This window comes from Propithecus coquereli, unplaced genomic scaffold (assembly GCF_000956105.1).
Source record: "Propithecus coquereli isolate 6110/MARCELLA unplaced genomic scaffold, Pcoq_1.0 Scaffold438, whole genome shotgun sequence".
NCBI classification, from domain to species: Eukaryota; Metazoa; Chordata; class Mammalia; order Primates; family Indriidae; genus Propithecus; species Propithecus coquereli.
Window position 1 is genome coordinate 1,648,986 of NW_012150152.1, and position 24,905 is coordinate 1,673,890.

At 58.6% G+C, this 24,905-nt stretch overlaps 3 protein-coding genes across 3 annotated transcripts in view; all 3 read right to left on the reverse strand.

Annotated features, from left to right (window-relative positions):
- Positions 1 to 4,802, reverse strand: part of COLGALT1 (collagen beta(1-O)galactosyltransferase 1) — an 18,416-nt gene extending 13,614 nt beyond the window's left edge. The window contains exons 1-3 of the mRNA XM_012654094.1: positions 4,419 to 4,802; positions 3,170 to 3,280; positions 2,474 to 2,591 (exon numbers count right to left, since the gene is read on the reverse strand). Coding sequence (XP_012509548.1) covers positions 2,474 to 2,591; positions 3,170 to 3,280; positions 4,419 to 4,681 — 492 coding nt within the window. The 5' untranslated portion in view covers positions 4,682 to 4,802. The remainder of the gene's footprint in view (positions 1 to 2,473; positions 2,592 to 3,169; positions 3,281 to 4,418) is intronic.
- A 2,471-nt stretch (positions 4,803 to 7,273) lies between these two features.
- Positions 7,274 to 19,497, reverse strand: FAM129C (family with sequence similarity 129, member C). Its single transcript, XM_012653982.1, has 14 exons — positions 19,249 to 19,497; positions 18,508 to 18,633; positions 17,719 to 17,833; positions 16,058 to 16,225; positions 15,320 to 15,435; positions 15,138 to 15,242; positions 14,825 to 14,987; positions 13,952 to 14,142; positions 13,027 to 13,185; positions 11,996 to 12,112; positions 11,810 to 11,917; positions 10,853 to 10,964; positions 8,398 to 8,480; positions 7,274 to 7,381 (listed from the first exon to the last, which is right to left on the reverse strand). The coding sequence occupies exons 1-14, from the start codon at positions 19,495 to 19,497 to the stop codon at positions 7,274 to 7,276; spliced, it is 1,920 nt and encodes a 639-aa protein (XP_012509436.1).
- A 4,500-nt stretch (positions 19,498 to 23,997) lies between these two features.
- Positions 23,998 to 24,905, reverse strand: part of PGLS (6-phosphogluconolactonase) — a 7,074-nt gene continuing 6,166 nt past the window's right edge. Inside the window, exon 5 of the mRNA XM_012654095.1 lies at positions 23,998 to 24,294. Coding sequence (XP_012509549.1) covers positions 24,157 to 24,294 — 138 coding nt within the window. The 3' untranslated portion in view covers positions 23,998 to 24,156. The remainder of the gene's footprint in view (positions 24,295 to 24,905) is intronic.

Below are 24,905 nucleotides of genomic sequence, written 5' to 3' on the forward strand. Positions count from 1 at the left end.
GCTAATTTTTTATATTTTTAGTTGCCTGGCCAAACTTCTTTCTATTTTGTTTTAGTAGAGACGGGGTCTCGCTCTTGCTCAGGCTGGTCTCCAACCCCTGGTCTCAAGTGATCCTCCAGCCTCGGCCTCCCAGAGTGCTGGGATGACAGGTGTGAGCCACCGCGCCAGCCTGAACTGTGTACTTTAAAACAGTTAATTTTATGTTACATGAATTTTAGTTCAACTAAAACAAACAAACAAACAAAAACCAGGCAGAATGCAGGTCTCTCTGGGAGACAACACTGAAGTTAGGGTTTTTTCTTTCTTAAGCTTCATATATTGTCTTATTTTTCTCCTCCAAGTAACATCCATAGCTTTTATAACAACAGAGGGGAAAAAAGGACCCTTCTAATAAAAAAATCTTAACACATTAGACAAACAATTTCACATCCCAACATGACTTTCCAACATCCCCAATTACAAAAACATAATTTTTGTGTCAAAAGCTGCTTTGAGTTTTGAACCAACACATTTGAGTTCCACCCAGGTTTGCTGAGGGAAAAGTGAAAACCAGCCAACCTCAAACCACAAAAGCAGAATCCAGGTGAGCAAGACAAGGCAGCTCTGTGCTGGAAGGTTCCAGAAGGTGCCAGATCTGCCTCTGTGCCTTGCTGGTTCTGAGACCCCCACCAGCAAGTTGTCACCTCCCTCGCTAAGCATCTGCTTCCTCTTCTGTAAAATTCGTATCCAGTCCCAAAGTGGGGCCTGTCCCCTGGCTTTACAATGTATCTTGAACCCCCTCCACGGCCCCTGCCCCATGTAGGCCTAGACCCTGTCCCGGCCTCCATGCTGGCTTCCTGCCAGAGTGTGCAGCTCTTGCTCCCCACAGCAGCCACAGGGGCTTCTGAAAATCTTAAATCAGAACACAGCCCTCCCTTGCTCACACACCCTCTATGGCTACCCAGTACCCTCCAAGTAGAAGCCAAATGTCTCCCTTGGCCTGTGTAGTTGGGCCCGCCCACAGTCCATCATTATGGCCTGGCTCACTGCATCCCTTGAATGCCCCGGCTAGCTCCCCATGCTGTCCCCTTGGCCCCGTACACAGCTCCCAGTCCCAGCCCCCCCTTTGCCCCCCAGGCTGGCTCCTTCACTTTCAGGTCTCTGCTTGGGTCTGTCCTCAGGGGATCTGCTCACTTATCACCCACCCTGGGTAGACCATTTGCTGTGGGTTGACTGGCAGCCCCCCAGAAAGATACGCGGAGTCTGAACCCCTGGCGTCTGTGAATAGGATCTTACTAGGATCTTATTTGGAAAGGCGGTCTTTGCCAACGCAACTAAGATGTCACTTCAAACGAGGTCGCAGTGGGTTGGCGTGGGCCCTGAATCTCATGACGGGTGTCCTTGTAAAAAGCCAAGAAGAGACCCAGAGAAACGGCCCGGTGACCACGGAGGCAGAGATGGGCACGATGAGTCTACGAGCTGAGGAACACCATGGACTGCCGGCTGCCATCAGACGCCGGGAGAGGCGGGGAGGACGGCCCTGCGGACACGCTGACTCCGGACTCCAGCCTCCGCCAAATCTCCACTGCTGTGAGCCACGCGGTTTGCGGCACCTTGTTCCAGGAAGCCCCGGGGAACAGACACGCTGCCACTTGTCTTTCTACACTTGCTTCCGGGCCCGGCCGCCTCTGGCACCCCCGCGCTCAGTTTTGTTGGCTTTCTGGTCTCATCCGCCTTTCTTAGGAGACTAAGAAGGTGGCTAAGCCCGTGCTGGTCCCCGGGGCCATGCGCGGGGCTGGCCCGGCGGCGCAGGACAGACGTGTGCATATTTGTAAGGAAGGTGCAGACCACAGCCCGTGACTGGCACCAAGACAGAAGCGAGCACGGGCACTGTCGGGCTCGCGTCACTGCCTGCCACCTCCCTGCTGGGCCGGGCACCCAGCATCCTCCCGAGTGTACCAGGGGAGGGGGTCGGGCACCACCACGCCCAGGCGAAGGGGAAGGACCGTGACCTGAGGACACTTATCCCGACATTACTGTGTTCCAGACCCCGCCGTCCTGTCCCCACAAAGCAGCTGGCAGCCCTGGAGGAGGAAGCGGAGGTCGTGCCTCGGCGGCGCCAACGGCTCCCAGCCCCCGACCCCATCCTCTGCATCTGGGAAGTGACCCAAGTATTTGTCGTCACGCACGATCGTGACAAAAGTGGAGATGAGCCACATGTTCAACCATAGGGGACTACTGGGGACACCAAAGTCTATTCGTTCCTGACAATTAAGAAGTGACACTCAGGACCCAGGTGGCCCAGGATCGCATGAATCCCACCTCCTCCACTGTCTAGCGGCATCGCCTCAAGCAACTCACTTCCCCTCTCTGAGCCTCAGTTTGCCCTTCTGCAAAATGAGCTTAGGACGGTCCCCGCATCCTGTTGCTCCGCCTTCCCTGGGGACACCCCAGACCTCCCTGTGATCCATGGCCAGCTGGCTGAGACACTCACCAGGATATAATCAGCCCACATGTCCCGAGCTGATTTTAGGGCTGCCTGGCGCAACTTCATGACATGCTCGTAGCGCAAGTCGGACCAGTGTTTGGGGCCCTCCTCATCCGGGTAGGACCTGCGAAGGGGCCGCTGTGATGCTGGAGGATTGGGAGGCCGGGGGCACTGTCAGCCCAGAGAGGGCCTCAGCCGTACTGGGAGTAATCAGAGAGGGCTTCCTGGAGGAGGGGGTGTGTAACCTGATCTGAAGGCCAGGAGGGAAGGAGCATGTCCCTGGCAGGTGGCACGGCTCGTGCAAAGGCCCAGAGATAAATGGCAGGTTAGGCAGAAAGCTCAGAGCAGCTGGCCAGGGGACGGGCCTTCAGTGCCCAGCAGGGGCATCCCTGAGAGCTCAGGGCAGTGCTGGGGCATGACTGGGACAGGAGGCAAAGCCAGGTTGGCCACCAAACAGCAAGGGGGTGACGGAGTTCTGGGTGGAGGGAATGGCCTGGGCAAAGGTCTGGAGAGAGGATTATGACCTATTTGTGAAGCTGAGGGCAGGTGGGGTCAGAGTAGCCAGAGCCGCACTGCTGGGCTGGGGAGGCAGGGGCTGAGGGCCTGGGGTTCTGTCCTGGGGCAACAGGGAGCTGTAGAGGGTATAGGAGCAGAGGCATGGCCAGTCAGACTGGGAGGCTCCAGGCAGGGCCCAGCACTCACCTGGGCTCCTCCGCTGGCCGCCACTCCACCGAATGGTATAAACTCTTCACGGCCACCAGCCACTCCCGCAGCACGGCCGACGTGTTGTCCACGTTGTGGTCCGTGGCCACCCTGCCAGCAGAGAGGGACAGTCAGCACAGCTGGGGAGACCGAGGCACAACCAGGCGGCAGCAAGGCAACTCAGACTCCGCACCCCAGCTCGGTCTCCCACCAGCTATGTAGCCCTGGGCAGGACACTTGCCCGCTTCCGTGCCTCAGTTTCCTCATCTGTAACACGAGGGTGAGGGCAGCACCCAGTTCACTGGGACGTGGGGGGGATTAAACGAGCTAACCTTGGAAAAACACATTAGCAACTGGTGGTTTTATCAGTGAGCACCTAGGATTGTATAACCACACTCGGTATCAAGTACGTGTAATTTAAATTTATATATCATAATCCCCACGCCGCCTTCCTTCAGGCTCTCCTAGGAGCAACATCACTCATAGTGGGCTGTGGTCATTCATTCATTCAACAAACGTTTGTGAAAAACCAATTGTATTTTTGGATCATCCAGACTGGGGAATCCGGAAATGGAGGGAAGAAGGACATTTGGAAGTCTAGTTTGACCATGGAATCCAGAGCTAATTCTCCCCAACAAATTATGTTGACTATAACGGCAGCAGTAATAATAATAAAAATAACCAAGCTGTCATCACAGAGAGCCAAGCCCCTGGCAGACACAGATTCACGTCCATCAGCTGGTTGAGCTGAGACAAACCCAAAAGGAGAATCAGACTACTACACCCATTTCCCATTTGAGGAAACTGAGGCAGGGAGCGAGAAATCAGCAATCTGAGGCTTCTTCAGGGTTCTGCCCCACTCCCCTTCCGAGAAGCATCCACGCCCTGTACCCCACCCACGCCGGCCAGAGGGCAGGGCTCTGACTGGGCAGGAGCTGGAGAAAGTTAGTCGGCGGCCACGACAAACGCCCCGGGGGAGCTCCAGGCCCCGGTTCTTGCGGGCTGTATGTGCTGCAAAGGCAGTTAGCAGGTTTGTCCGCGGCTCCGGGACCTGCCCCAACGGGGGCGCAGGCAGGGGCGACGGCCTGAGCACCCCGAAGGAGCCCGGAGGCAGAACGTGGGTCCCGCCCGTCTTAATGGGGGTCTGGCCAGCCATAACGGAGCGGCAGCAGGCAGGTCCGCCGGGAGCGGGGGGACGGCGGGCGGGGGACGCGCGTGGACCCGCCAGGACGGCGGCGGGCCCGCTCACCACAGCGCCGTGCGCTCCCGGGGGTGCCGCAGCCGCTCGAGCGCGCCCAGCGTGGCGGGCAGCGCGTGGGCCGCGTTCCGCGCCAGCAGCGCGATGAGCACGCGCGGCGCCTGCAGCGGCGACTCCGGGCTCCAGCGCTCCTCCGGGAAGTAGGCGGCGGCGCCCGGCGGGCCCCCCGGGGGCGGTGGCACCAGCAGGAGGAGCAGCAGCAGCGCCGGGAGCGGCCGCCCGCGCCGCCGGCACGCCCGTGGGGCCGCCGCCATCGCGCCACGCGTCGCCTTTAAGCCGCTTTTCTGCCGGCGGACGCGGGCCGCGCCTTAAAGAGGTCACCGTGGCCCCGCCCCTATCGCGCGCCTTAAAGGGGAGGAGCGCGCTTGGCTAGAAGTCAGCCGTCAGGCCCCGCCTCCAGACAGCCCGGCGTGACGTCAGCCTGCAGGCCCGCCCAGGACGCCCCGCCCCCGTTCCCACCTTAAAGGCACAGAGCGCTCGGAACACTTGGGAGCAGAAGCGGCCAGGGAGCCCGCCCTGCCTCCGGGCGCCTGCTCCCCGGCGGACCGCTGCCTGAGGCGCCGTCCAGCTTCCCTGTTGGAAGACCCGGGCTGTGCCACCAAGCGGACCTGGCTACTTAGAACTTGTTTGGGACCCGAAGGATCTGAGCCTCAGTTTCCCCGGCTGCAACGTGGGTTTTGCCATCCTGGTTCCAGACCTCCCCGGGGTATCCTCGAAGGTTGCTGGGCGTGAAGGCCCTGACGTCCACAGTCCACTTCACATCCAGCCCTGCCGCGGGCTCTCTGCGTGAGCATCAGTTTGTCCATCTGTGAAATGAGATCACAGAGACCCCGCAGGGTGGGCGTGAAGACGGAGCCGGAGGATGATGCTGGAACATGCTGGAACGTGCTGAGCACGTGCTCCTCCAGAAGCAGGGTCGCTGTTTCCAAGGAAACGCTGCCGAGGGATTGTTTTCCAGTACTCCAATGTTGTGTTTTCTCATTGATCGTGGCTGTGTCATTCTTAAAAATTAAGTTTTAAAAATGATGCTGAGATGTGTATTTATTAATGGGGGGAGGAAGGTTCGATATTAAGTAAAAGTCAGGCCACAGGTGGCGCGTCGCAACGCGCACCACTCTCAGGGGACCTGAAGCTTAAGAAAGTCAGTGGGCTGAACCCGCAAAGCTCGGGCCGGGCCTGCGCGCGGGGGCGGGGCTCCCAGGGGTCACGTGACACTCGCCTCCTCCTGCCCTTCCATCCTCTTCCACTTTCTTCTCTCAACTTTGCTTCTGTTTTCCTTTTTTTTTTTCTACAATAATCATCTGTGCAAGTTAAGTGTTTGGCTGAATGTTTCTGGAACTGCAGCCCCCTCTTACCTGGTTACAGTACGAGTCAGGGGGGGACTTAACCTGGTCACTGCTGAATCCAAGTGGGGGTACCCCGGGTCCCTGTTGTTGAGGTACATTTGAAACTTTCCACAAAAAGGAAGAAACAAGTTTACACTCTGGATTTGATGAGGAAAGCGCTTTCATATTAAGTAAAAAACCGAGGTGACAAGGCCGGGCGTGGTGGCTCACACCTGTAATCCTAGCTCTCTGGGAGGCCGAGGAGGAGGGCAGATTGTTTGAGCCCAGGAGTTCGAGACCAGCCTGAACAAGAGCGAGACCCCATCTCTACTAAAAATAGAAAGAAATTATTTGGACAACTAAAACTATATAGAAAAAAATTAGCCGGGCACGGTGGTGCATGCCTGTAGTCCCAGCTACTCAGGAGGCTGAGGCAGAAGGATCACTTGAGCCCAGGAGTCTGAGGTTGCTGTGAGCTAGGCTGACGCCACGGCACTCACTCTAGCCAGGGCAACAGAGTGAGACTCTGTCTCAAAAAAAAAAACAAAAAACCGAGGTGACAAGATGCCTCCCATCTGGGAGGATTTACACGCAAGGGCAAACAATGGTTTTCTCAGAGGGGAGAGGATGACATTCTTGCTGCTGCAGTTTTTCCAGATTAACATCTACACCCCTTCCTGGGTAAAAGGGAAACAGCCAAAGGAGGCTGTGAAGTGCAAATGTATCTCAGAAGGTGGAGCTGGAGCGAAAACTCTGGAAAACTCTAGAATATCTCATTCTCCTGGGAGAGGCTGGAAACTCCAGGACAGAATACGAGGAAATCTCCGTGGAGTTGGCGAGTCCCTCTGAAAGCTGAGCAAAGAACACGAGGGAAGTCCCTGTGGAACCCAGTTCTGAAGCAGCTGGAAAGCTCGTGACAGTGGAGAAGCTCCCAACCTCAAGTGAGCAGATGTCTTTGCTGGCAAGTAGAAGGAAATCATAAAAGCTGCCCCAACTGGGAAACTTGATACTAAGTTAAGATTTGGAGCTAGGAAACAAACCCAAAAGGCTTATAGCAAGCTGAGGGGGAAAAAAATCTGTAACCTGTATCGCAAAGCACTAATAGCCTTCATATACAAAGAGTTATTAGATATCAATAGAAAGCAACAAACACCCTGAAAAGTAAGAAAAACCTATGAACAGGTAATTCACTAAAAAACCAAAAACTCACAAACATATAATGGCCTATAAACATATTTTAACTTCAAGTTAGTCATCAAAGAAATTCAAAATAAAACAATGAGATTTTTCTGTGTGTTTATCTAATTGACAGAGAGTTTTTTCTTTTCATTAAAAATTCCTAGTGTTCAGAAAGGATTTGGAGAAAATTTGCAAATGCCGCTGGTGGGAGTATAAAAAGATACAGGGTTTTTTTGGAGGCACGGGAGTCACAAAAGCCTAGAACAGTGTGTACACTTTGGCCCAGAAATTCTACTTTTAGATATTTATCCAGTAGAGGTGAGGATGGATGCGGGTGGAGACTCAGCTCCGGAATGTTCCTGAAGGAAGCAGTGGGCAGAGTGGTTGGACCTCGGCACCAGAGCCTGGCTGCGTGGGGCAAGCCCCTCTCTCTCTCTGAGGGTCAGTTTCCTCATCTGTAAAATGGAAGTATCGAGAGGCCAAAAATCAGACATGAGAAACACCTGGCACATAATCAGTGCTCAATAAATGGGAGCTTAGCAACAAAAACTTCATTGAAATGTATAAGCAGTCAGAAGATGAGTGGGGGAAGGACGGAACAAAAGGTTCTGAGAGAAAGAGCTAAAAATAACTCCTAAACTTCAGGAATACAGATCAGGGGCTCCAGGTGAGGGGTGGGGCACCCTCTGGAAACCACTGTTGAAAGAGGACACGCATATTTTAAACCACGCAGGGATTTACCCACACGAACCTGCCCTTGCATGACAAGTTTGTACAAGGTGATTTCCTGTGGCGTTAGCTGTCAGCATGAAAGACCAGAAACCAAACACCCACCTGTTAGGTTCTGGTTAAATAGACTCAGAGGCCCATCCCCAATCCCGCATCCCCAATTGCAAACCCCTAAATATTCTGACACCCAAAAATCTTTCTAAGACCATTCAACCATTTATCCCAATTAGTGTAAATATTGATCAGTTTATCTGCAGGGATTGACTATAGGATGCCGCCCCAGATCAGCAGGGCAGTGTATTAGTCAGCTGCTGCTGCATAACAAATTACCCCCCCCCAAATTATGCCCATCTTGCAGAGCCCTTGCTGGTGGTAAACCTAAGGTCCGCAGCACCACAATCCCCCTTTCCAGGTTGGAAACAGGAAATCCCAGCAGCTGCTGGGAGGCCCACTGAATCCTGGCATTAGGGGTGGGACAGAAATTCATCACAACTTCAGCTCCCATGAGCGGAGCCCACACGTATGTCAGAGCCTGGGTTTAGAGGGTCCCTTTGTGGCTCAGGCGCACTCTGTGGCTTCCCATGGCCCTTGTTCACTACGATCTTGGCCGTCCTGGCTGGGTCAGGAGACAAAGTACATGCTGTTCCATCCATGAACCCTCACTCATGACAATCCCATACACCCCCCCAGGCCCCAGTAAGTCACTGGCATGGCCCAGGAGCCCGTGGGGTCCTCACCTCTTCCTCCTCTTCCCATGGGGCCTCTGAGCAGCCAGCCAGAGTACAGGATGTGTCACTGGCACCAAGGGCCTTTCTCAATTCTGAAACAAGAGATAAACTCCTGGACACATCTGGAGAAGTCCAGGCATTAAAGGACTTCCATACATTTTCCCAGAAAGGACACAAATGTCTCAACCAGGAATCCTAAACAAGTGGCTCACGTTGAGCCTCTCACCTTGCTTGTGCCCATGGCAGACATTGCTAACCGATCCCTGCACTCTTCATTGAGCCTGGACACTTCCAGCCCTGTCTGCCAACACGCTGCTCTGGGCAGACATCACAAATCAATTGAAGACGGTACCCCTTAAAGATAGGTAAAACTTCCAGGAACAGAAACTCATGGAGGTCACCTGTTTCTGGATTTAATTTTGTAATCAGAGAATAGTTTTTTTCTTTCCTTTTTTTTTTTTTGCTTAATAAAAATTTATTAAATGAATTCCACAGCCTTGAACCTTAGAATCCAAAAGAAGCATTTCCAGATATCCTGTAGCCATAATCCCAAGTATTTGTTGAGAACTAGCAGTATGTATGTATGATACTATCTTAGACATTAGAGTCTTTCCTTCTCATAAACATACATGTGAATGACACATACCCCTCTTATCCCATATGTGTGGGATATTCTCTGGTTTCCCTTCCAAACCCACTCTCCCCTCTTTCCACCCTGCCCGGTATCCTGAGAGGCTGAACTCTGCAAACTATCAATGAGTGCTCTTGGCAGGTTTGGACAATGGGAGCTCAGCAGGCCATCAGAGCATGGGAGGAAAATGAGGACAGAGTATTCATCCCCGGGCCCCCTCTCTCTCAGCCGCGGCACAGGTTGGCTGGGGCTACAGTCAGTACCTCCTGCCCCGCCAATCCACAGGTGCTAATCTAGCGCTGCCCAAGCTCCCAGAACCTCCCCTCCACTTGGTCCTTTGGGCCTAGGCAAGCTAATGAAAACCTGTTGCTGCCAAACCCAGAAGGCTTCTCCATCCCTTAGAGGTTGTTCTTAATTTTGCCCTCACCCCTGTGCCCTCTTTAAACTGCCCTCATTATCCCATTGGAGTGATCACCTATTTCCCCTTAGGGCTCTGACTCAAGCAGAAATATATTATTCACTTCCCAGGGCTGCTGTAACAACGCACCACAAACGGAGCGACTTAAAAAACAGAAATCCATTGCCCCATGGTTCTTTCCCACGGTTCTGGCGCCAGAAGTCCAAAATGAAGGTGTTGGCAGAGCCGTGTTCCCTTCGAAACCTCCAGGGGAGACCCTTCCTCGTCTCATCCAGCTTCTGATAACCCCAGAGCTTCCTTGGTTTGCGGCAGCACAACTCCGATCCCTGCCTGTCTTCACATGGCCTTTTCCTCCAGAGAATGGCTTTTTTCAACTTAAAACTTCTGCTTTTCTCGGGGAACTCAGTTCTTCTTGTTTGTGACCAAGATACACCCTCACCCTGTTCCCTCACTCCCAGGACCCCACCATCTCTGGGTTCTCCCACCTTTCTGACGGCACTTCCTATGTCCCTTCTCCCTCTTCGCGTCCTCAAATGCAAGCTCTCTGAGACTCATGCCTGTACTCCATGCGCTCCTCTCCCCGGCTGTGGCATTCGGTGAATCCCAAGTCAAAACTCCAACCCTTCCAGCTCGCACCTCGACCTCACTCCTGGGCTCTGTCCCTCGGCTGCTGCCACTTGCTCGAGACTGCCCTTTGCCCCCAGGACCATGGCCTCATCCTCCTCCCTAGCTTCCAGTCCAGCTTCTGTCACCCTCTGCTCACACACCCTCCATGGCTCCCCATTGCCTGCAAAATAAAGTCTAAACTCCTCTGCTGTCATTCAAAGCCCTGCACATCTGCTCCAGCAGCCTCCAGCCTCCCCGCCATGCCCTATGCCCTGGCTGCACAGAGGCTGATGTTCCCTGAATCGCCGCTGCCTGCTGTTCGCCACCCCCACCATGAGTGCACACATCTCAGTGGTCCTGGGCATAGGTTCATGAGTGAACTGACAAGCTGGGAGGCAGGAAGATGTTTCTGGAGCCACTTCCCAGCCCAGGAGCTCCTAAGAGGCTTACCCCAAGTCTGAGAACTCTTGGGAGCCTCCATGCCAGCCCAGACAAAAACAGGAGTGGTTGTTGAGTGAATAAATGAAAATGTCTATCCTTAGTTTTCGAACTCTGCCTCCTCCTTTTCATCCTGAGAACTCCTACACATGCCTCACGGCCTCACTCCAGTGCCCACTCCTGCAGGGAATTTCCATCACTGCCCCTCTGAGCTCCTCCACCGCTGGACCCCCTCTGGCCCAGTCCTGACCCAGGGTCAAAGGGCAAGTGTTCACAGGAAGTGAGAGGTGATGGGGCTGTGCGTAGCAGTGGGGCTCCTTACACACAGCTAGGGGACACCGCTCCCTGAGCAATGGCAGGGCAGGGCTCACCTCGGTTGATTCTCTGCAGCAAGACCCCCCGGATGACGTCCTCATAGATGCCCTCGATGGTCAGGGCCTGGCTGCCCACAGCGAGAACGTCCCCCTCGAACTCAGGAAGCTCCTGGAACCACAGCAAGTCAAGGGCGAGACCGGGGGAGAGGGCTGCTGGAGGCCGTGACATGGGTTTGGGCCCCAGCCCTGGAGCTGATAAGCTGGGGACATTGAGCCTCAGTTTCCTTATCTTTAAAATGGACACAGTGGTCCGTATTCCCTAGGTTTGATGTAAGGATTAAGGGGGTTAAAGGGACAAAATAAATCACATCTCACAGGGACTAGAGAAGGCGTCTCACCTGGGAACTCCCGCAGTCACTCTCCTAGAGGACCCTGTTAGTCCATGCATCAGTGCCCACCCGGTGCCCCTGGCCAGTGTGTCCAGGCCCCTCTGACCTTGCTCTCACCCCCTTGTCACTCACCCCTCACTCATTGAGCTCGAGCCACGCCCACCTCCTCACTCTTCCTCCGACACCCCAGGCACAGCGCAGCCTCAGGGCCTTTGCACATGCTGCGCCCTCTGCCTGGAATGCCCTTCCTGGCGGGACATGCCACTGCTTCAGTCCACAGCTTCTCAGGCATCATTTCTCTGGGAGACGTTTCCTGACCACCTGGCAACCCCCATCCAACCCACACCCACCCTACCCATCTGCCTCCTCCCTTCTCTGAAGCCCCTGTCACCCCATGATAGGCAACAGATGGGACCCGCCCATGCCAATTCTCCCGTGGCAGATGCAGGGTAGAGAGCACTGTCGCAGGGGGAGCAGAGGGCTCCCAACCCGACCCCGGGGCTCAGGGAACAAAAGTCTCTAATGACCGCAGAGCATCCTGTCCACTTCACAGAGAGACACGGGCACGCAGTCGCGCTGCAGAAGCTGCCTTTGTCCCCCTCCCCACCCGCCACCATGCGCTCACCTTTTTGCAGCTCTGCTCAAGCTGACTCAGCACAAAGGGCAAGAAAATGCACGACACCCAGCCCTGGATGAACTTCCTCTGCCCCGAGCTGCTGTCCGACTTGAACTTCTGCACGACACACCCAGTGGCCTGACAAGCGACCCTCTGAGCACCCAGGCCCCCTGCCCCTGTCCCCACAGACCTCACCTTCAGCACGCGGCCCCTGACTTTCTCTAGCTGCTGGGCAGCCTGGTCACAGTCCAGGGCTGTGGTCAGACATTGGTCGGCCAGCTGCAGGAAAGTGGCCACGGCATCCGCCATGAGCTGTGACAGGAGGTGCTGTGATGAGCACGTGCACCTGTTTCCTGGGCCTCGTGCCTACCTGGCTCACCTCTTCTCAATATCCAGTCAGCAACCTACCCCCAACCTCCTCCTCATCTCAGGACCTCGGTGGGGGTTGTCCTGTCTGGGGGGGCTATGCGCAAACTGGCAGAAAGCCCTCTGGGGGGTGGTGCCAGGGTGCCCAAGTTAGGGAACAGAGAGCCAGTCAGAGTTCAGCCTCCTCTGCTGAGAGCTCCTGTGCAGTACACATGCTGAACAACTGTGCCAGGCAGCACTGGGTCATCTCACTCCCTACCTCCTTCACTCACCATGTCCATCAGCAGGTCCCATCTCCTTGGCCTTCAAAACACTCCTTGCTTCTCCCCACTGACAGCCCCCATCAGGCTTCAGGACTGTTCCCTGCCTCCTCCATTCCTGCCCCCAACAGCCCAACAGCCCCAGCTTCCTAAGCCTTGAATCCAATCATGCTCCTCCCCTGCTCACACACCTGCTGTGGCTCCCCAGTGCCCTCAGGACAGAGGTCAGCCCCTTAGCCCTGTGCTCAAGGCCCTACCCAATCTTCCCACCCACCTCGCCTGCCCTTGAAATGTGATCTTTCTAAATTGCTTCATTTCCGCCAAGTGCAGACTTCTCTCAACACTGTTCCTTCTACTCAGACGTGCCCCACCTCCATTCTTCCCACTGCTGTCTCAGCTTGGAAGTCCCCACCACAGCCCTGTCCACCACATGCGGTCACTGCCTGGTCATGGGCTCATGTCCAGATGAGACTGGGAGCCTGGTGAGGGAGGGCCAGGTCTGTCTCCGTCATCCTGGTCTTCCCAGAACACACTTGGCAACTGCTCGCTGGAGGCTGCTGTCCCTACCTGGCCTCCTCCCAGCCTCCCGCTCACCCTCACCTGCTGTGCGAGATCCTGGGCCCCGAACACCAGGCCCTGCATCCCCAGGAAGCCAAATGGTGCCACCAGCTGCCCCAGTCGCCCCCTGGCCCGTTCGGCCTCTCGGTAGCATGTGTGCATCCGCTCCGGGTCCCACGGCATCTCCGCAAATGAGTAAACCTGTGCTCCAGTGGCAGGCGGTGGAGAAGACACTGTCAGCTGGTGCAGATGCAGGGCCCAGGGCCCCCCGGCCACGTGACCGCAGGAGAAACAAACAGAAACACATCCCACCTTGGTCGTCACCAAAGAAACTAACTCACAATAAAGTAACACTGAAGTCTGATGTAAGGGCTATAAAATGGTAAAACCAAACAAAATGATAACCAGCAGCGCTGGCACAACTGAGAGGAAGTCTGTGCTTCCCAGCTGGAGGAGACAGGTGCAGACAACCACTCGTCGTGGGACATAAACGACACTGTGATGAGGGAAGCATAGGCAACTGCGGGCACTGGGGGGACCAGGGACAGTTCCTGGAGAAGGCGACTGTGAAACAGAGGCTTAACAACCGGTGGAAGGTTGCCTGACACACAGCAAGCGCAGCTGCCTGCGCTGAGCAGAGTTCTCTGGCTCGAGGGACAGCACGGGCTGTTGCCCAACAGGGGAAGGGGAGGAAGAGGACTCCGGGTGAAAGGTGACCCAGACTGATTATGCTAAAGTGTCACTCTTGTCACCTCACTCTTCCCCCCTCCGCCACGTGTTAACTGCGCCCTAAGGACCACAGCGTGGTGATGACGGGGAATTCGCCGTGGTCCACCATAAGTAAAAAGCGTCCGGAACAAATTCAGAGAGGGTGTTCAAACAGGAAAGCGGCACGGTCCACGCAACTCTCGTGTAAATTGAACACATTCCCGGGCGGCCCGAGGAGCCCCTACCCGCGCGAGCTCACCTCCCTTCGCAGCCGCGCGCCCGAGGGGTTCTGGCGCAGGTGGCGACACAGGCGGTCCATGCCCTGGGCTAAGAGGGTCCGCAACGCTTCGATCGCGGCCTCCACAGTGCTCAGCAGCGTCCGCGTGACTCGGGGCAGCTGCGCGTCCACCTCCTGGCGCAGGCACGACTCGAGCAGGCCCTGAACATCCGCTGGCAACGGGAGACACGGGCCTGGGGTCTCGCAGGTGGGGCGTGTGTTTCTCTTTTGGTCCCGGGGACCCTGAGCTCGGTAGGGCGAGGTGGGCGGGAAGCACCGACTCTGAGCACCCTCTTCTATCCCGTTTTATTGGGGAGGAAACTGAGGCTCTGAGAGGCTCGGATCTGCCCAAAGGCGCAGGCCGGGGAGGGAAGCAGAGCCGGGATTCGAACCCGCGTCTCTGTCACTGACCTGAGATGGGACCACCTTGGCACGCCCTGCTGGTGTCTCCGCCTTTCTCCCACCCCTCTCCTGACCCAATGTCACCCCCGCCCTCCCCGCCGGCCTTCTTCCCAGGCCTCTGGCCCACCTGGCCTCGCCCCGCGAGCCTCGACCTCCAGGCCCCGCCCACTCCCCATTTAGGCCCCGCCCCAGCCACGCCCTCAGGCCCCCTGTCTTTTCCCCTGCACAGCCCCCCCAGGACCACCCGTCCTCGGACCGACTCTAGTCCCGTCCCCCACTCTCACCCTGTTCCCTCCCTTTCCCTAAGCCCCTTGGCCCTGCCTTTCCCTGTCCAGGCCTGTTACCCTCCCCGGGACACGCCCACGTTTCATTTAGACCCGCCCACTCTTTCCCAGCACGCCCCGCCCCTTGTTCCAGGCCCCGCCCCCATCCCAGTCCCGGTCCCGGGCTCACTGCGCAGCCGCCCAGCCAGCCCAGCTCTCAGCTGCAGCGTGTGGTCCACGTCCGGGCGGATCGTCCTCTCCAGGGACGCGAGCAGCTCGTCCTTTTCGGGCTGGAAGGCGCGGAGCCCCGCGGAAACCCTGGCCAAGACGACTGTGTGGACGGCGTCCAGGAGCTGCGCAGACCGGCCGGCGGCCCACGCAGGACAGGAGCGAGGGGAGGGGACAGAGAGGCGCAGAGACCGGGAGCGGGTTTAGGCGACGGTCGTGGCACTGGGAAACCTGAGCGCCCGGGTCGGCCCCGGCCCCTCCCGGACGCCGGGTACCTCGGTCCAGGCCCAGGCGCGCGCGCGGCCGGCTCCCCGCAGGCTCGGCGGGGTCTGGGCCCGCAGCGCAGGCAGCAGCTCCCGCATCAGCACCGCGGCCAGCACCTGTGGGGATCGGGCATTGGCACCGCGCCGGCCACCAGGGGTCCTGGGGTCCCAGTGCAGCCTGGAGGGGCACTGACCTCAGCGTCCGAGCCCAGGGTCACGTCGTCGTCGCCAAAGTGGCCTCGATGCTGCCGGTAGAGTCGGACTGCGTCCAGGAAGGCCCGGGCGGCGGGGGCCTGGCTTCGCTGCAGGACTGCGAGGGGCGGCTCCTCAGTGCCCCCGAGTCCCTCCCCTGCCTGGCTCCTCATGGCCCCGGGGGGAAGCCCTCAGCCTCACCAGGTCGCCAGACACCCAAGTCTTACCCACCTCTGGAACGTGGCACAAGCAGTGCCCTCCGCAGGGAGCACAGTGCCTCAGGAGCACCGCCAGCCCGAAAGCCGCCTTTATTTGACTTAGGGACTTAGGAAAAGGAACCCTGTAGTGGCAACTACAGCCCGGTGACCAGCGGCTCAGGCCACACTGCAGCCCCAAGCTGCCCCTTCAGTTGGGTGTATTTGTGCAGTCAACAACTTGCCCAACTGTATGTGTCAGTCCTGTTCCCCTTCTTCACCTGGCTGGCCCTTCATCTTTTTCAGAACCCAGCTTCCCCTCCTGTGGTAAGCCCATTCTGACCACCCCCAGGCTGAGCTCCCACAGGGCCGCCCTATTACAGCCCTGGTCACTCATAACTGCCTGGTGTCCCCTCTGTCTCCCCCAACAGCCCATTTTATGGATAAGGAAACTGAGGCTTGGAGAGCTCCCACAGCCAGCAGGGGCAGAGCCATCCGACCCCAGACCCCAAGCTCCACCACTACCTAACACTTCCTGGCACCCACCTGTGCCCCGAAGCCGGATGCCGCCCTGCAGGGCCAGCCTCCAGGCACGCTGTGCCTCCCTGGTGGTGGCAGAGAAGCAGAGGTGCTGACGAAACGGGTGCTGCAGGAACAGCGGGGAGCTCACGGGCACTTCCAAGAGGGAGTCGGGATCTTCCTGTGCATGGTCCTCTAAAAGCAGACAGGGGAGGTCACATTTTCTGCACGTTCGTTCACTACAAGAAAATATCCGTGAAATGTGCACGGCAGCCCCTGGCGCGAGGGCAGCGGCTCAGTAAGCGTGGCCACAGCATTAGAGTTGCCACGTCCTTATTCCAACAGCACTGGGCTGGGCACAGTCCTGGCGGAGGCAGGGCCACCTTCCTCCCTCGCGTGCCCAGGGCAGACATGGCCAATCCATCCCAGCACTGTTTCCCAGCCTCAGCGTCCTCCCCAGCACAGCGCTTCTGGCAGCACCGCCGACGAGCCACGCTGGGCTGGGGTCTGAGCCCTGCTGGCTGGGGGCTCTGGACTCGGCCGGGCCTGGGTTCGAACGTGGCCGAACGACTTTCTAGTTCTGTGACGGGGGCCACCTTTTCAGCCCTCTGGGCCGCGGTTTCCCTGCCTATAAAACAGGCCTGGTCGTGGTGTTTATGACCGAGAACTGTCGGGAAGACGAATTAATTGAATTCGAATTTGATTAATTTGTCGGGGGTCCGTTAAACCCTCAGTGTTTTGTTCCGGTTTCCGGAGTGACGTCACAGCGGGCGGGGGAAGCCGGAAGGTGGAGCCCGGGTGAGCCTGGCGCCCGCTGCCGCGGGGACCACGGCAACTGCGAGCGGTTTCGGGGACGTGACCGGGATTTGAGATCCGCACAGGATCGCATGGGGCGCGTCTTGTAACACGATGGGGCTTCCGCTCGGTAACTGGTCGTTTCCCACCTCGGCGCGTCCGGACACCCGCGGCGGCCGCGGTGTATGCAGTCAGCCCTCAGAGGACGGGCATCTGGGCGGATTCTGATGTTTCCAACTGCGGGTGCTTGGGCAGACGGTCCGCGAGGGCAGGGCGCGGTCCTGGCTCTGCGCTGTGCTGACTGTGAGGCGTCCTCCCCCGCGGCGCGCAGCGGAGAGTGACGGCCGGTCGCCGCCGGGCGGCCGTGAGCTCGCGCAGGCCCCGTGCTGAGCGCTTGCCAGGCCGCTGCCCCGAGGGTTCGCTCCTGCCCCGAACCCCTTCTCCGCACCGCGTGATGGCGAGAGACAGAGAAGGGCCGGGGATGGGAGGCAGCAGCGGAGAGAGCGCCGCTCGCGCCGTGCGCCCGGCACCACGTCGGTGCCGTTCCGCTCCGTCCGCGCCCACCCCCGCACGCGCGCCGTCGCCAGGTTTCACGGCTTCACCCTCTGCCATTTCGATTCTGGCCTCCTGCCCTGGCTGGCCCTGCCGCCCTGGTGAGAGCGGGTTTCCTCCGCAGTGCGGGTGCTCGCCCTGCGGCCGTGCTGCCACGCTGGACGCCTGTTTGCTTGTCGCCCTGGGGAGGGGGCGTTACCGACACCGAGTGGCTGGAGGCAGGGACGCTGCTCAGCGCCCTGCAGCGCGCAGGACGGGCCGGTGCTGCAAAGACTGACGCGGCCCCAACTGTCGACAGGGACGGGGTGGAGAAACCTGCTCTTCGGGCCCGGGGGTCTCACCAGAGGAGCCCGGGCAGAGGGCGTGCAGAAGGCGGAGATACTCTCGCTGGGAAGTCAGCAGCGCGTACCCAGTCAGGACGGTGGAGCCCAGAGGACGAGCCCCACTCTCATATTCCTACAGAAGACACGCAAAGAACAGACCTGCCCATTTCATGTCCCAACTGTAGGGTCAAGGGAAGATTTCAGATTAGCTGCCCCTCCTTTCCCTCCCTCCTTTTCTTCTCCCCTCCCTCCGTCCACCCCTCTTTCCCCCTCTACCTTCCTCTCTGCCCGCTTCTCTCTCCCCCTTCCCTCCCTTCCTCCCGCATGGCCACAGTGCCCAGCGCCCCCGGCTCACTATGTGCCGAGCCGGCCCCGGGTGCTGCCTGAGGATCAACCCACCGACTCCTCAAAGCCCTACGCAGCGTGGGGCACCGTCGACCCATTTCGCAGAGGTGGCAACTGAGTTCCAGGGAGGGTGTGAGCTCCCCAATCCCCCCCCTAGGAAGCAGAGTGGCCCCAGGTGTGACTCGCAAAGACCGCAGGAGCTTTAAACCGCAGCTCCGATAGTGACCATGAGTCTGACCACAGTCCTACCCCTGGCCCGCGTCTCAATTTGCCCACCTGGCACAGCAGGGGAATGGGACAAGTTGGTCGCCCACCCCGGGGCAAGCACATAGGGGCCCTCGATTCATACTGGCTGAGTGAGAGAGGCGGGGGCTGCGCTGGGAGCTGGACCCCAAAGCCATGCCGGGGAACGGGGCCGGACGGAGGGGCCCCGAGGCACAGGGATGCGGGCCGCCCGCCCACCTCCTCGTGGCTGAACCACTCCAGGCGCCCATCCCCGCGCAGAACGCAGAAGACCGGCTGCCACCGGGGTGGGTGGCCCCGCAGCTGGGTCAGGGGTCCTCGGTGCTCGCGGACTCGGGGCAGCTTCTGCAAGAGGAGGGACCGTGGGCGTCAGGGTTACTGTTCTGTATCAAGCACAACCACCGGGTGCACTTATTTGCTGCACTTACGGATTTACTAATTTCATCCTCCCGGAAGCCCTGGGGGACGAATGCCCTTGTCGTTCCCATTTTACGTGGAAGCGCCTCCCTTCCCCATTTCAGCCTCCGATGAGACCCCAGCCCTGGCCCACGCCATGACTGCAGCCTGCGAGTGACCCAGAAGGAAAGGACTTGGCTAAGCCGCGCCCGGCCCCGGCCCACGGCAGCTGTGCCGATTTTGTGCTATATTGTGACACTTTCTCCCTAGAGCGCGTCAGAAGTCATCCTGCAGCGTGAACTTGTTTGGGGTCCTCCATCTCCCACCTCACTGTGAACCCAGAGGCCGGAGCGGGATCTGTCTCCGTCGCCGCGGTGTCCCCAGCGCCCTGCCTTGGCTGCGGCATGAATTAGGTGCTCAGGGAATGTTCATTCAAAGAATTAATCTTCGGAGTCGCCCAGGGCAAGGGCAAGGGCCTGAGGTCAGAGGCCTGGCCTGGGGAGGGCTCCCCACCGAACGCCGCCCCCCAGCCCCTCACACGCAGCCCCACGCGGAGGCACCCACCTTGCTGCGCAGCAGCTGGCATCCGGCGGGCTCCTGGGGACCCAGCTCCTGGGAGACCTGCCGCAGGACGGAGGCTGCCAGCTGCCCGCGGTAGCAGGGCAGGAAGTTCCTCAGCTGGGCGTCCACCTGACCTGTGCACAAGGACAGGGCGAAGCACCCTAATGAACGGGCGCAGCAGCCCGTCTGCCTGGGGAGGGCAGAACAGACAAGGAAGCCACCCGCGGGCTCGTCCTCACGCCCCAATTCCATTCACCCTTAGCCCTTCGTGCTGTGTTCCCTCCCGCATGGGGAGGGGCAGGTAAGCGACTCGGGCTTCGTTTAGAGCGAACAGTTTCATGAGCTTTGCAGGCATGACACAGCCATGCAACCGTCACCGCAGTCCAGATAACAAACAGTCCCATTGTGCCTGGGAGGTTCCTCATGACCTTTACTTGGGGAGATTTTCAAAAACTTTTAAAAGCCCCACCCCAGCACAAAGGAACTTTCTGGGGTGATGGAAGCGTTCTGCATCCTGACCTAGGAGGTAGTCACACGAGTGTCAAAGTTCTTCAAGCTGTTCCCCTAAGATGCGTGCACTTGACTGTATATAAAACATTGTTGCTTGCCGCTGTTTGGAATGCAGACCTGATGGCTGGAACTCCAGCAGCCATTCTGTGCCATGAGGTGAACTTGGGCACAGAAGGCACACGTGGCAGAGCCACAAGATGGAAGGAATTCAGGATCTCACCCATCCCTGCTCTCCCCATCACTCCCAATCCAACTGCCATTTGTGTGACAATGACTTGATCTGCTTTCCTGGTCTAGGTTGTGAGCCTGCCAGGGCGGGGCTGGTACCAACCCCACAGTGTTCCCAGCACACAGTAGGTGCTCAACCTGCATATGAGGAGGACAGAGGGACTCAAGTGACACTGAATCTGGCCTCTCTTAGTCTCAAATTGGGAACTGAACCTTGGTCCCCAGGGTCCATGCCAAGGGGCCTGCTAGTCTTTCCCTGCCCATGAGGACCATTTGTGGGGCCCTGGCTGGGCCCGGGACACCCCCACCTGGCCCCCTGCTCCCCCAGCCCTGAACCCCTGCCCTGAATAGGGTTACTAGATTTATCAAATAAAAATACACCAGTCACATCTGAATTGCAATTAAATAAGGACTCGTTTTTAGCATAGGTACACCCTATGCAAAATTCGGGACATACTTATAAAAATGATTCATTGTTGATGTGGAATTCACATGAATAGGGCGTCCTGTGTGACACACAGCTCCAGCCCTGAACCCGGCTCCAGTCCCCGCCCGGACTCCCACACGGTCCCCAACCTCGCCGCTCACCCCTCAGGCACTGCTGCTGCTGCTTGTTCAGGGGGCTGGAGGGCCGCCCGCCCATGCTGCCGCCTCTCCCGGGGTCCTGGGCTCCGCGCACAGGGAGCAGGGCGGCTGGCAGGGGGCCTGGATGCCCCGCCCCTGCCCCACCCCGCGCTGCACCTGCGTCCTCCCCGCTCCCCTGGGGCCAAGGCTGCCCGAGCTGGTGGTTTCCGTAGGGGCTGCTGGGGCAGCCCCCGGGGAGGTTGGGGCTGTGCGAGAGAAAATGTCCCAGCCCGCCTTGGAGGAGGGATGCAGGGCAGACATCTGGCAGGACTGGCTGGCAGTTGTTGGCATGTGGGGGCAGGGAAAGAGGGGGGCAGGGATGGGGCATCTAATTTTGTGTGCCACCCCCTACACACCGTGCCCACCCTGTGCTGGGTGGAGCTGGATCCCTAGAGGGTCCAGCCCTGGCCCAGCGCTCAGGAAGCCCTGGGCCAGGGAGCCAGAGCTGGGCAGACACTCCCAGACTGTCCCTCGGGCCAGTGCCTGGGCAGGAGGAGCTGGTGCTGGGGTCTCAGAGGAGGGGGGAGCAGAGACTTGGCGGGGCACTGAAGCTTCGTCCTTGATCCCTTCCTCGGGCCCCTCAACCGTCTCCCCACCCCCACCAACCCATCACCTGGGCTCTGTTTCCCTTTTCTTTTTTTAAGAGACGGAGTTCTCACTATGTCACCCATGGTGACCTTGAACTCCTGGCCTCAAATGATCCTCCCACCTCAGCCTCCCCAGTGGCTGGGACGACAGGTGCGCGCCGCCGCACCCCGCTCTCCATTTAGCTTTTTGAGTGTCTCTCGAAAGCACCTCTTTTCCAGGGCCCAGCCCGGATCTCCGGCCTCTAACCCCTCAGTCCTGACTCCGAGCTCTCCCCACTTCCGGGACGCAGCACGGGCCCCGGCTTCGTCTCTCCTCCAGCCCTTGGGCCCCATGCGGCCGCTGCAGCTCCCTGGGTCCCCATGGTCCCCCGACGCCCAAAGGGCCCATGTGGTGCTTGGAACACCCTTCCTACTGCTTCCCGCACCTGGTCACCCGGGCTTCACCCCCTTGGGTCACCCCTTGGCTTGGGTCACCAGCCTCTTGGAGAGCAGACCCCGCACCCCTAGACTGGTGGGGCATGTCCTTTGTGTCCAGCACTGGACTGGGTCTGGTTCGTGGGCGTCCCCACCCCTTCAACTGTTTTGTGCCTGGCACAGAGCAGCCCTCAGTGTTTGCCGAATGAATGAATGAAAGGAGAGAGGGAGGGACGGGTCTGCCCTCCAAGCTGACCGAATGGAGCCGTCACGGGTTTCTGATGCGTGGAGTGTTGAGCAGCGAGCGCGGGATCCAGTTGGGCACAGGGAGTGGGGCGGGGCCCTGAAGACTTTTCAAGGACACTGGATGCTTTCTGGGCTGCGGGGCTCCCGGCTGGAGGAAGGAAAGCCCGGACTGTGGCCCCTCAGGCAGCAAGACTCCCAGGGAGCCCCCAGGGGCGGGCGGGTCATCAGTGCACAAACACGTGCCCCCACAATATCCAGTGCCCTGCTGGCTTCAGTAGTGGAATCCCAGATTAGAGCAGGGCCATGGCTGTCCAGTAAGCACTAAGTTTTTCAGTCTTCCTTGCTACGTGGGGCTGTGCAACATAGTATGGCCATGAAGATGTGATCAGAAGTGACTTGAGTGAATCCTGGGATGTTTCCTTGGTACGAATCTCCTACTCCTCTTCCTCCTCCAGTGGCTGGAATGTGGATGTGACGGCTGGAGCACAAGCAGCCACTTTGGACCATGAGGTGGACCCCCCCCCCCCCCATGTGATGCCAATAGCATAGCAACAATGTAGAAGAAGCTGGGGTCCCCAAAGAGTTCACGCCATTGCTCCACCAGACCTGGGTGACCTATCTCCAGAGAAAGAGCTAAATAAACCTCCATTTTGTTTAAGCTAAGAAAGAGCTAAACCTCCATGTTTTGTTTAATTATAAGGCTAAGGGAGAAAAATGGAGAGGGAGCAACAGAAAATGTCAGGGGGCGCGGAGGAGTCACAAGGGTGATGTTGCACCAAGACCAAAAAGGAAATGAGGGCCCAGATCATGCAAAAAGCTGGAAGAAAGGGAATAGCAGGCGGCAGGCACAGCACATGCAAAGGCCCTGCAGTGGGAATGTTCGGTGGGTCCCAGGCCCAGTATCAAGTGCGTGGGAAGCTGGGGGTGAGTGAGAGGCCGACGGGGGAGGTTGAAGGGAGGTGCAGAGGCTTGTGAGAAGTCTGGGTTTCACTCTCAGGCTGGTCTGCAGCAGAGAGAGTCACCACTCTTGGGAGAGAGACAGGAGGCGGTGACATGCTCCAGGCAGGGGCCCCATGTGGGGTCCCCACGGCCATCTCCTAACTTTCCTTTCTTATCTTAGCCCCTTGCCCCAGCCTCTGCCCACAGCTCCCGGGGGCATGGCCATCTGCTCTGGCCTGAGCCCACAGCTGGGTGCCCCCTCCCGCCCCTCTCTGCTGTTTGTCAACCTGCTTCCGCTCAGGCCCTGTCCCACTTCCTCACTCTCACGAGTGACCCACCCGCAGGAGACGCTGAAGGACACTTCCCTTTCTGTGGTTTCGGCTTCCCTCCCCACCCGCACAGCCGCCTCCGCGCCGAGGCTTCAGTTCCCAGCCTGCCTGCCCGGCGCCAGCTCGGATGCCCCCGCACCAAAGCCCCTGTGCGCCCACCAGCCTCCCTCCCCGAGGTCCCTGGAGCAGGGAGAGCTGAAGGGTGGGCCACGAGCAGACCCACTCTCGGAAAACGCTGCAGCCCAGCACACCGGAGACTAGAGGCCCCTGGGCGTTTTCAAGGCTCTGAGCAGGTCTGCAGCACAGCAGAATGCAGTGGTTGCGGCTGGTCCTGGCTGTGAGGTCAGAGCTCAGCTGGGTGGGCATGGAGTGGCTTGATTTGTGCGCCTGCAAAACGATATGTCCACATCCTAACCCTGGAACCTCAGAATGTGACCTTGTTTGGAACAAGGGTCTTGGTGGGTGTTACCCCTCCCAGGAGTCATGACACAAAATCACCCCGGGTTTAGGGTGCTCCTGAACCCGGCGACAGGTGCCTTTGTAAGAAAAGAGACACACGAGGGCCAGAGGGCCATGTCAGGACAGAAGCAGAGGCAACACCAAGGACTTGGCGGTCACCAGAAGCCAGCACGTGGGACGGAGCCAGAGAGAACCGACCCTGACGCTGCCTTCGTTTGGACTTCTGACGCCACGCGTACGACACAACACGCTTCTACTGTCTTCAGCCACCCAGGACGTTCCCCCACGGTGCCCATGCCCAGGGGAGCAGACCCACTCTGCCCCACTACGGCCAGGCTGTGGGTCAGACCCGCAGCCAGGGCGCCCCCACCCAGGCCCGCTGCCTTCAAGGACCACGAGACAGTGGAGACTTCCAGCAACACGCCTTTTTAATATGCAGGTCGCCCACAGGCCGAGCCCCCAGGGCGGGGCTGGAGGCCGGACTCTGTCCGCTCCCAGCAGCACCGGGCGGCCAGCAGGGGCCCAGCCCCTCAGGCCGTGCGTGGTCCCAGCTGCCGCGTCCCCCTGGCGGACAGCTACAAGGTGGAATGCTTCTCAAAGGGCACCGTGAGGAGCCTGGCAGCCGCCTCGTCCAGAAACCAGCAGAGCTTCCCGGTGTGGGGCTGGACCAGGGCCGCGGGGAGCGGGTTTGCTTCCTTGTCCTCCAAAATGCGCTGTAGGCAGAGGGCGGGAGGGTGAGGCCCTCGGGACTCCCAGCCCCCCGCCGGATAAGACTCGCGTGTCCTCAAAATGCGACGACGCCCTTCTTAGCTCTCCTGGCCTCGGTCAGCAGGGACAGGGTCCCTTTCTTCCTAGCATCTGTCACTGTTTGTTTATTTTGAGACATGGGCTCACCCTGTCATCCAGGCTGGAGTGCAGTGGTGTGATCACAGCTCGCTGTAACCTTGAACTCTTGGCCTCAAGCGACCCTCCTGCCTCAGCCTCCCAAAGTGTTTTTTCAGCCTCCCACCTTTTTTTCAGCAGTAAAAAGGTGTGCCACCATACCTGGCCAGTTTTTATTTTTTAAGATGGGGTCTAGCTATGTTGCTCAGGCTGGTTTTGGCCCCCTGGCCTAAACTGATCCTCCTGCCTTAGCCTCCCAAAGCCCTGGGATTACAGGCACGAGCCACCGCGCCTGGCCTGTACTGTTTAATGCTGGGGTCAGCAGCTCTTCTCCACAAAAAACCATAGTTGATATATTCAGCCCTGCACCCAGTCTTTTTTTTTTTTTTTTGAGACAGAGTCTGACTGTGTTGCCCAGGCTAGAGTGCCGTGGCGTCATCCT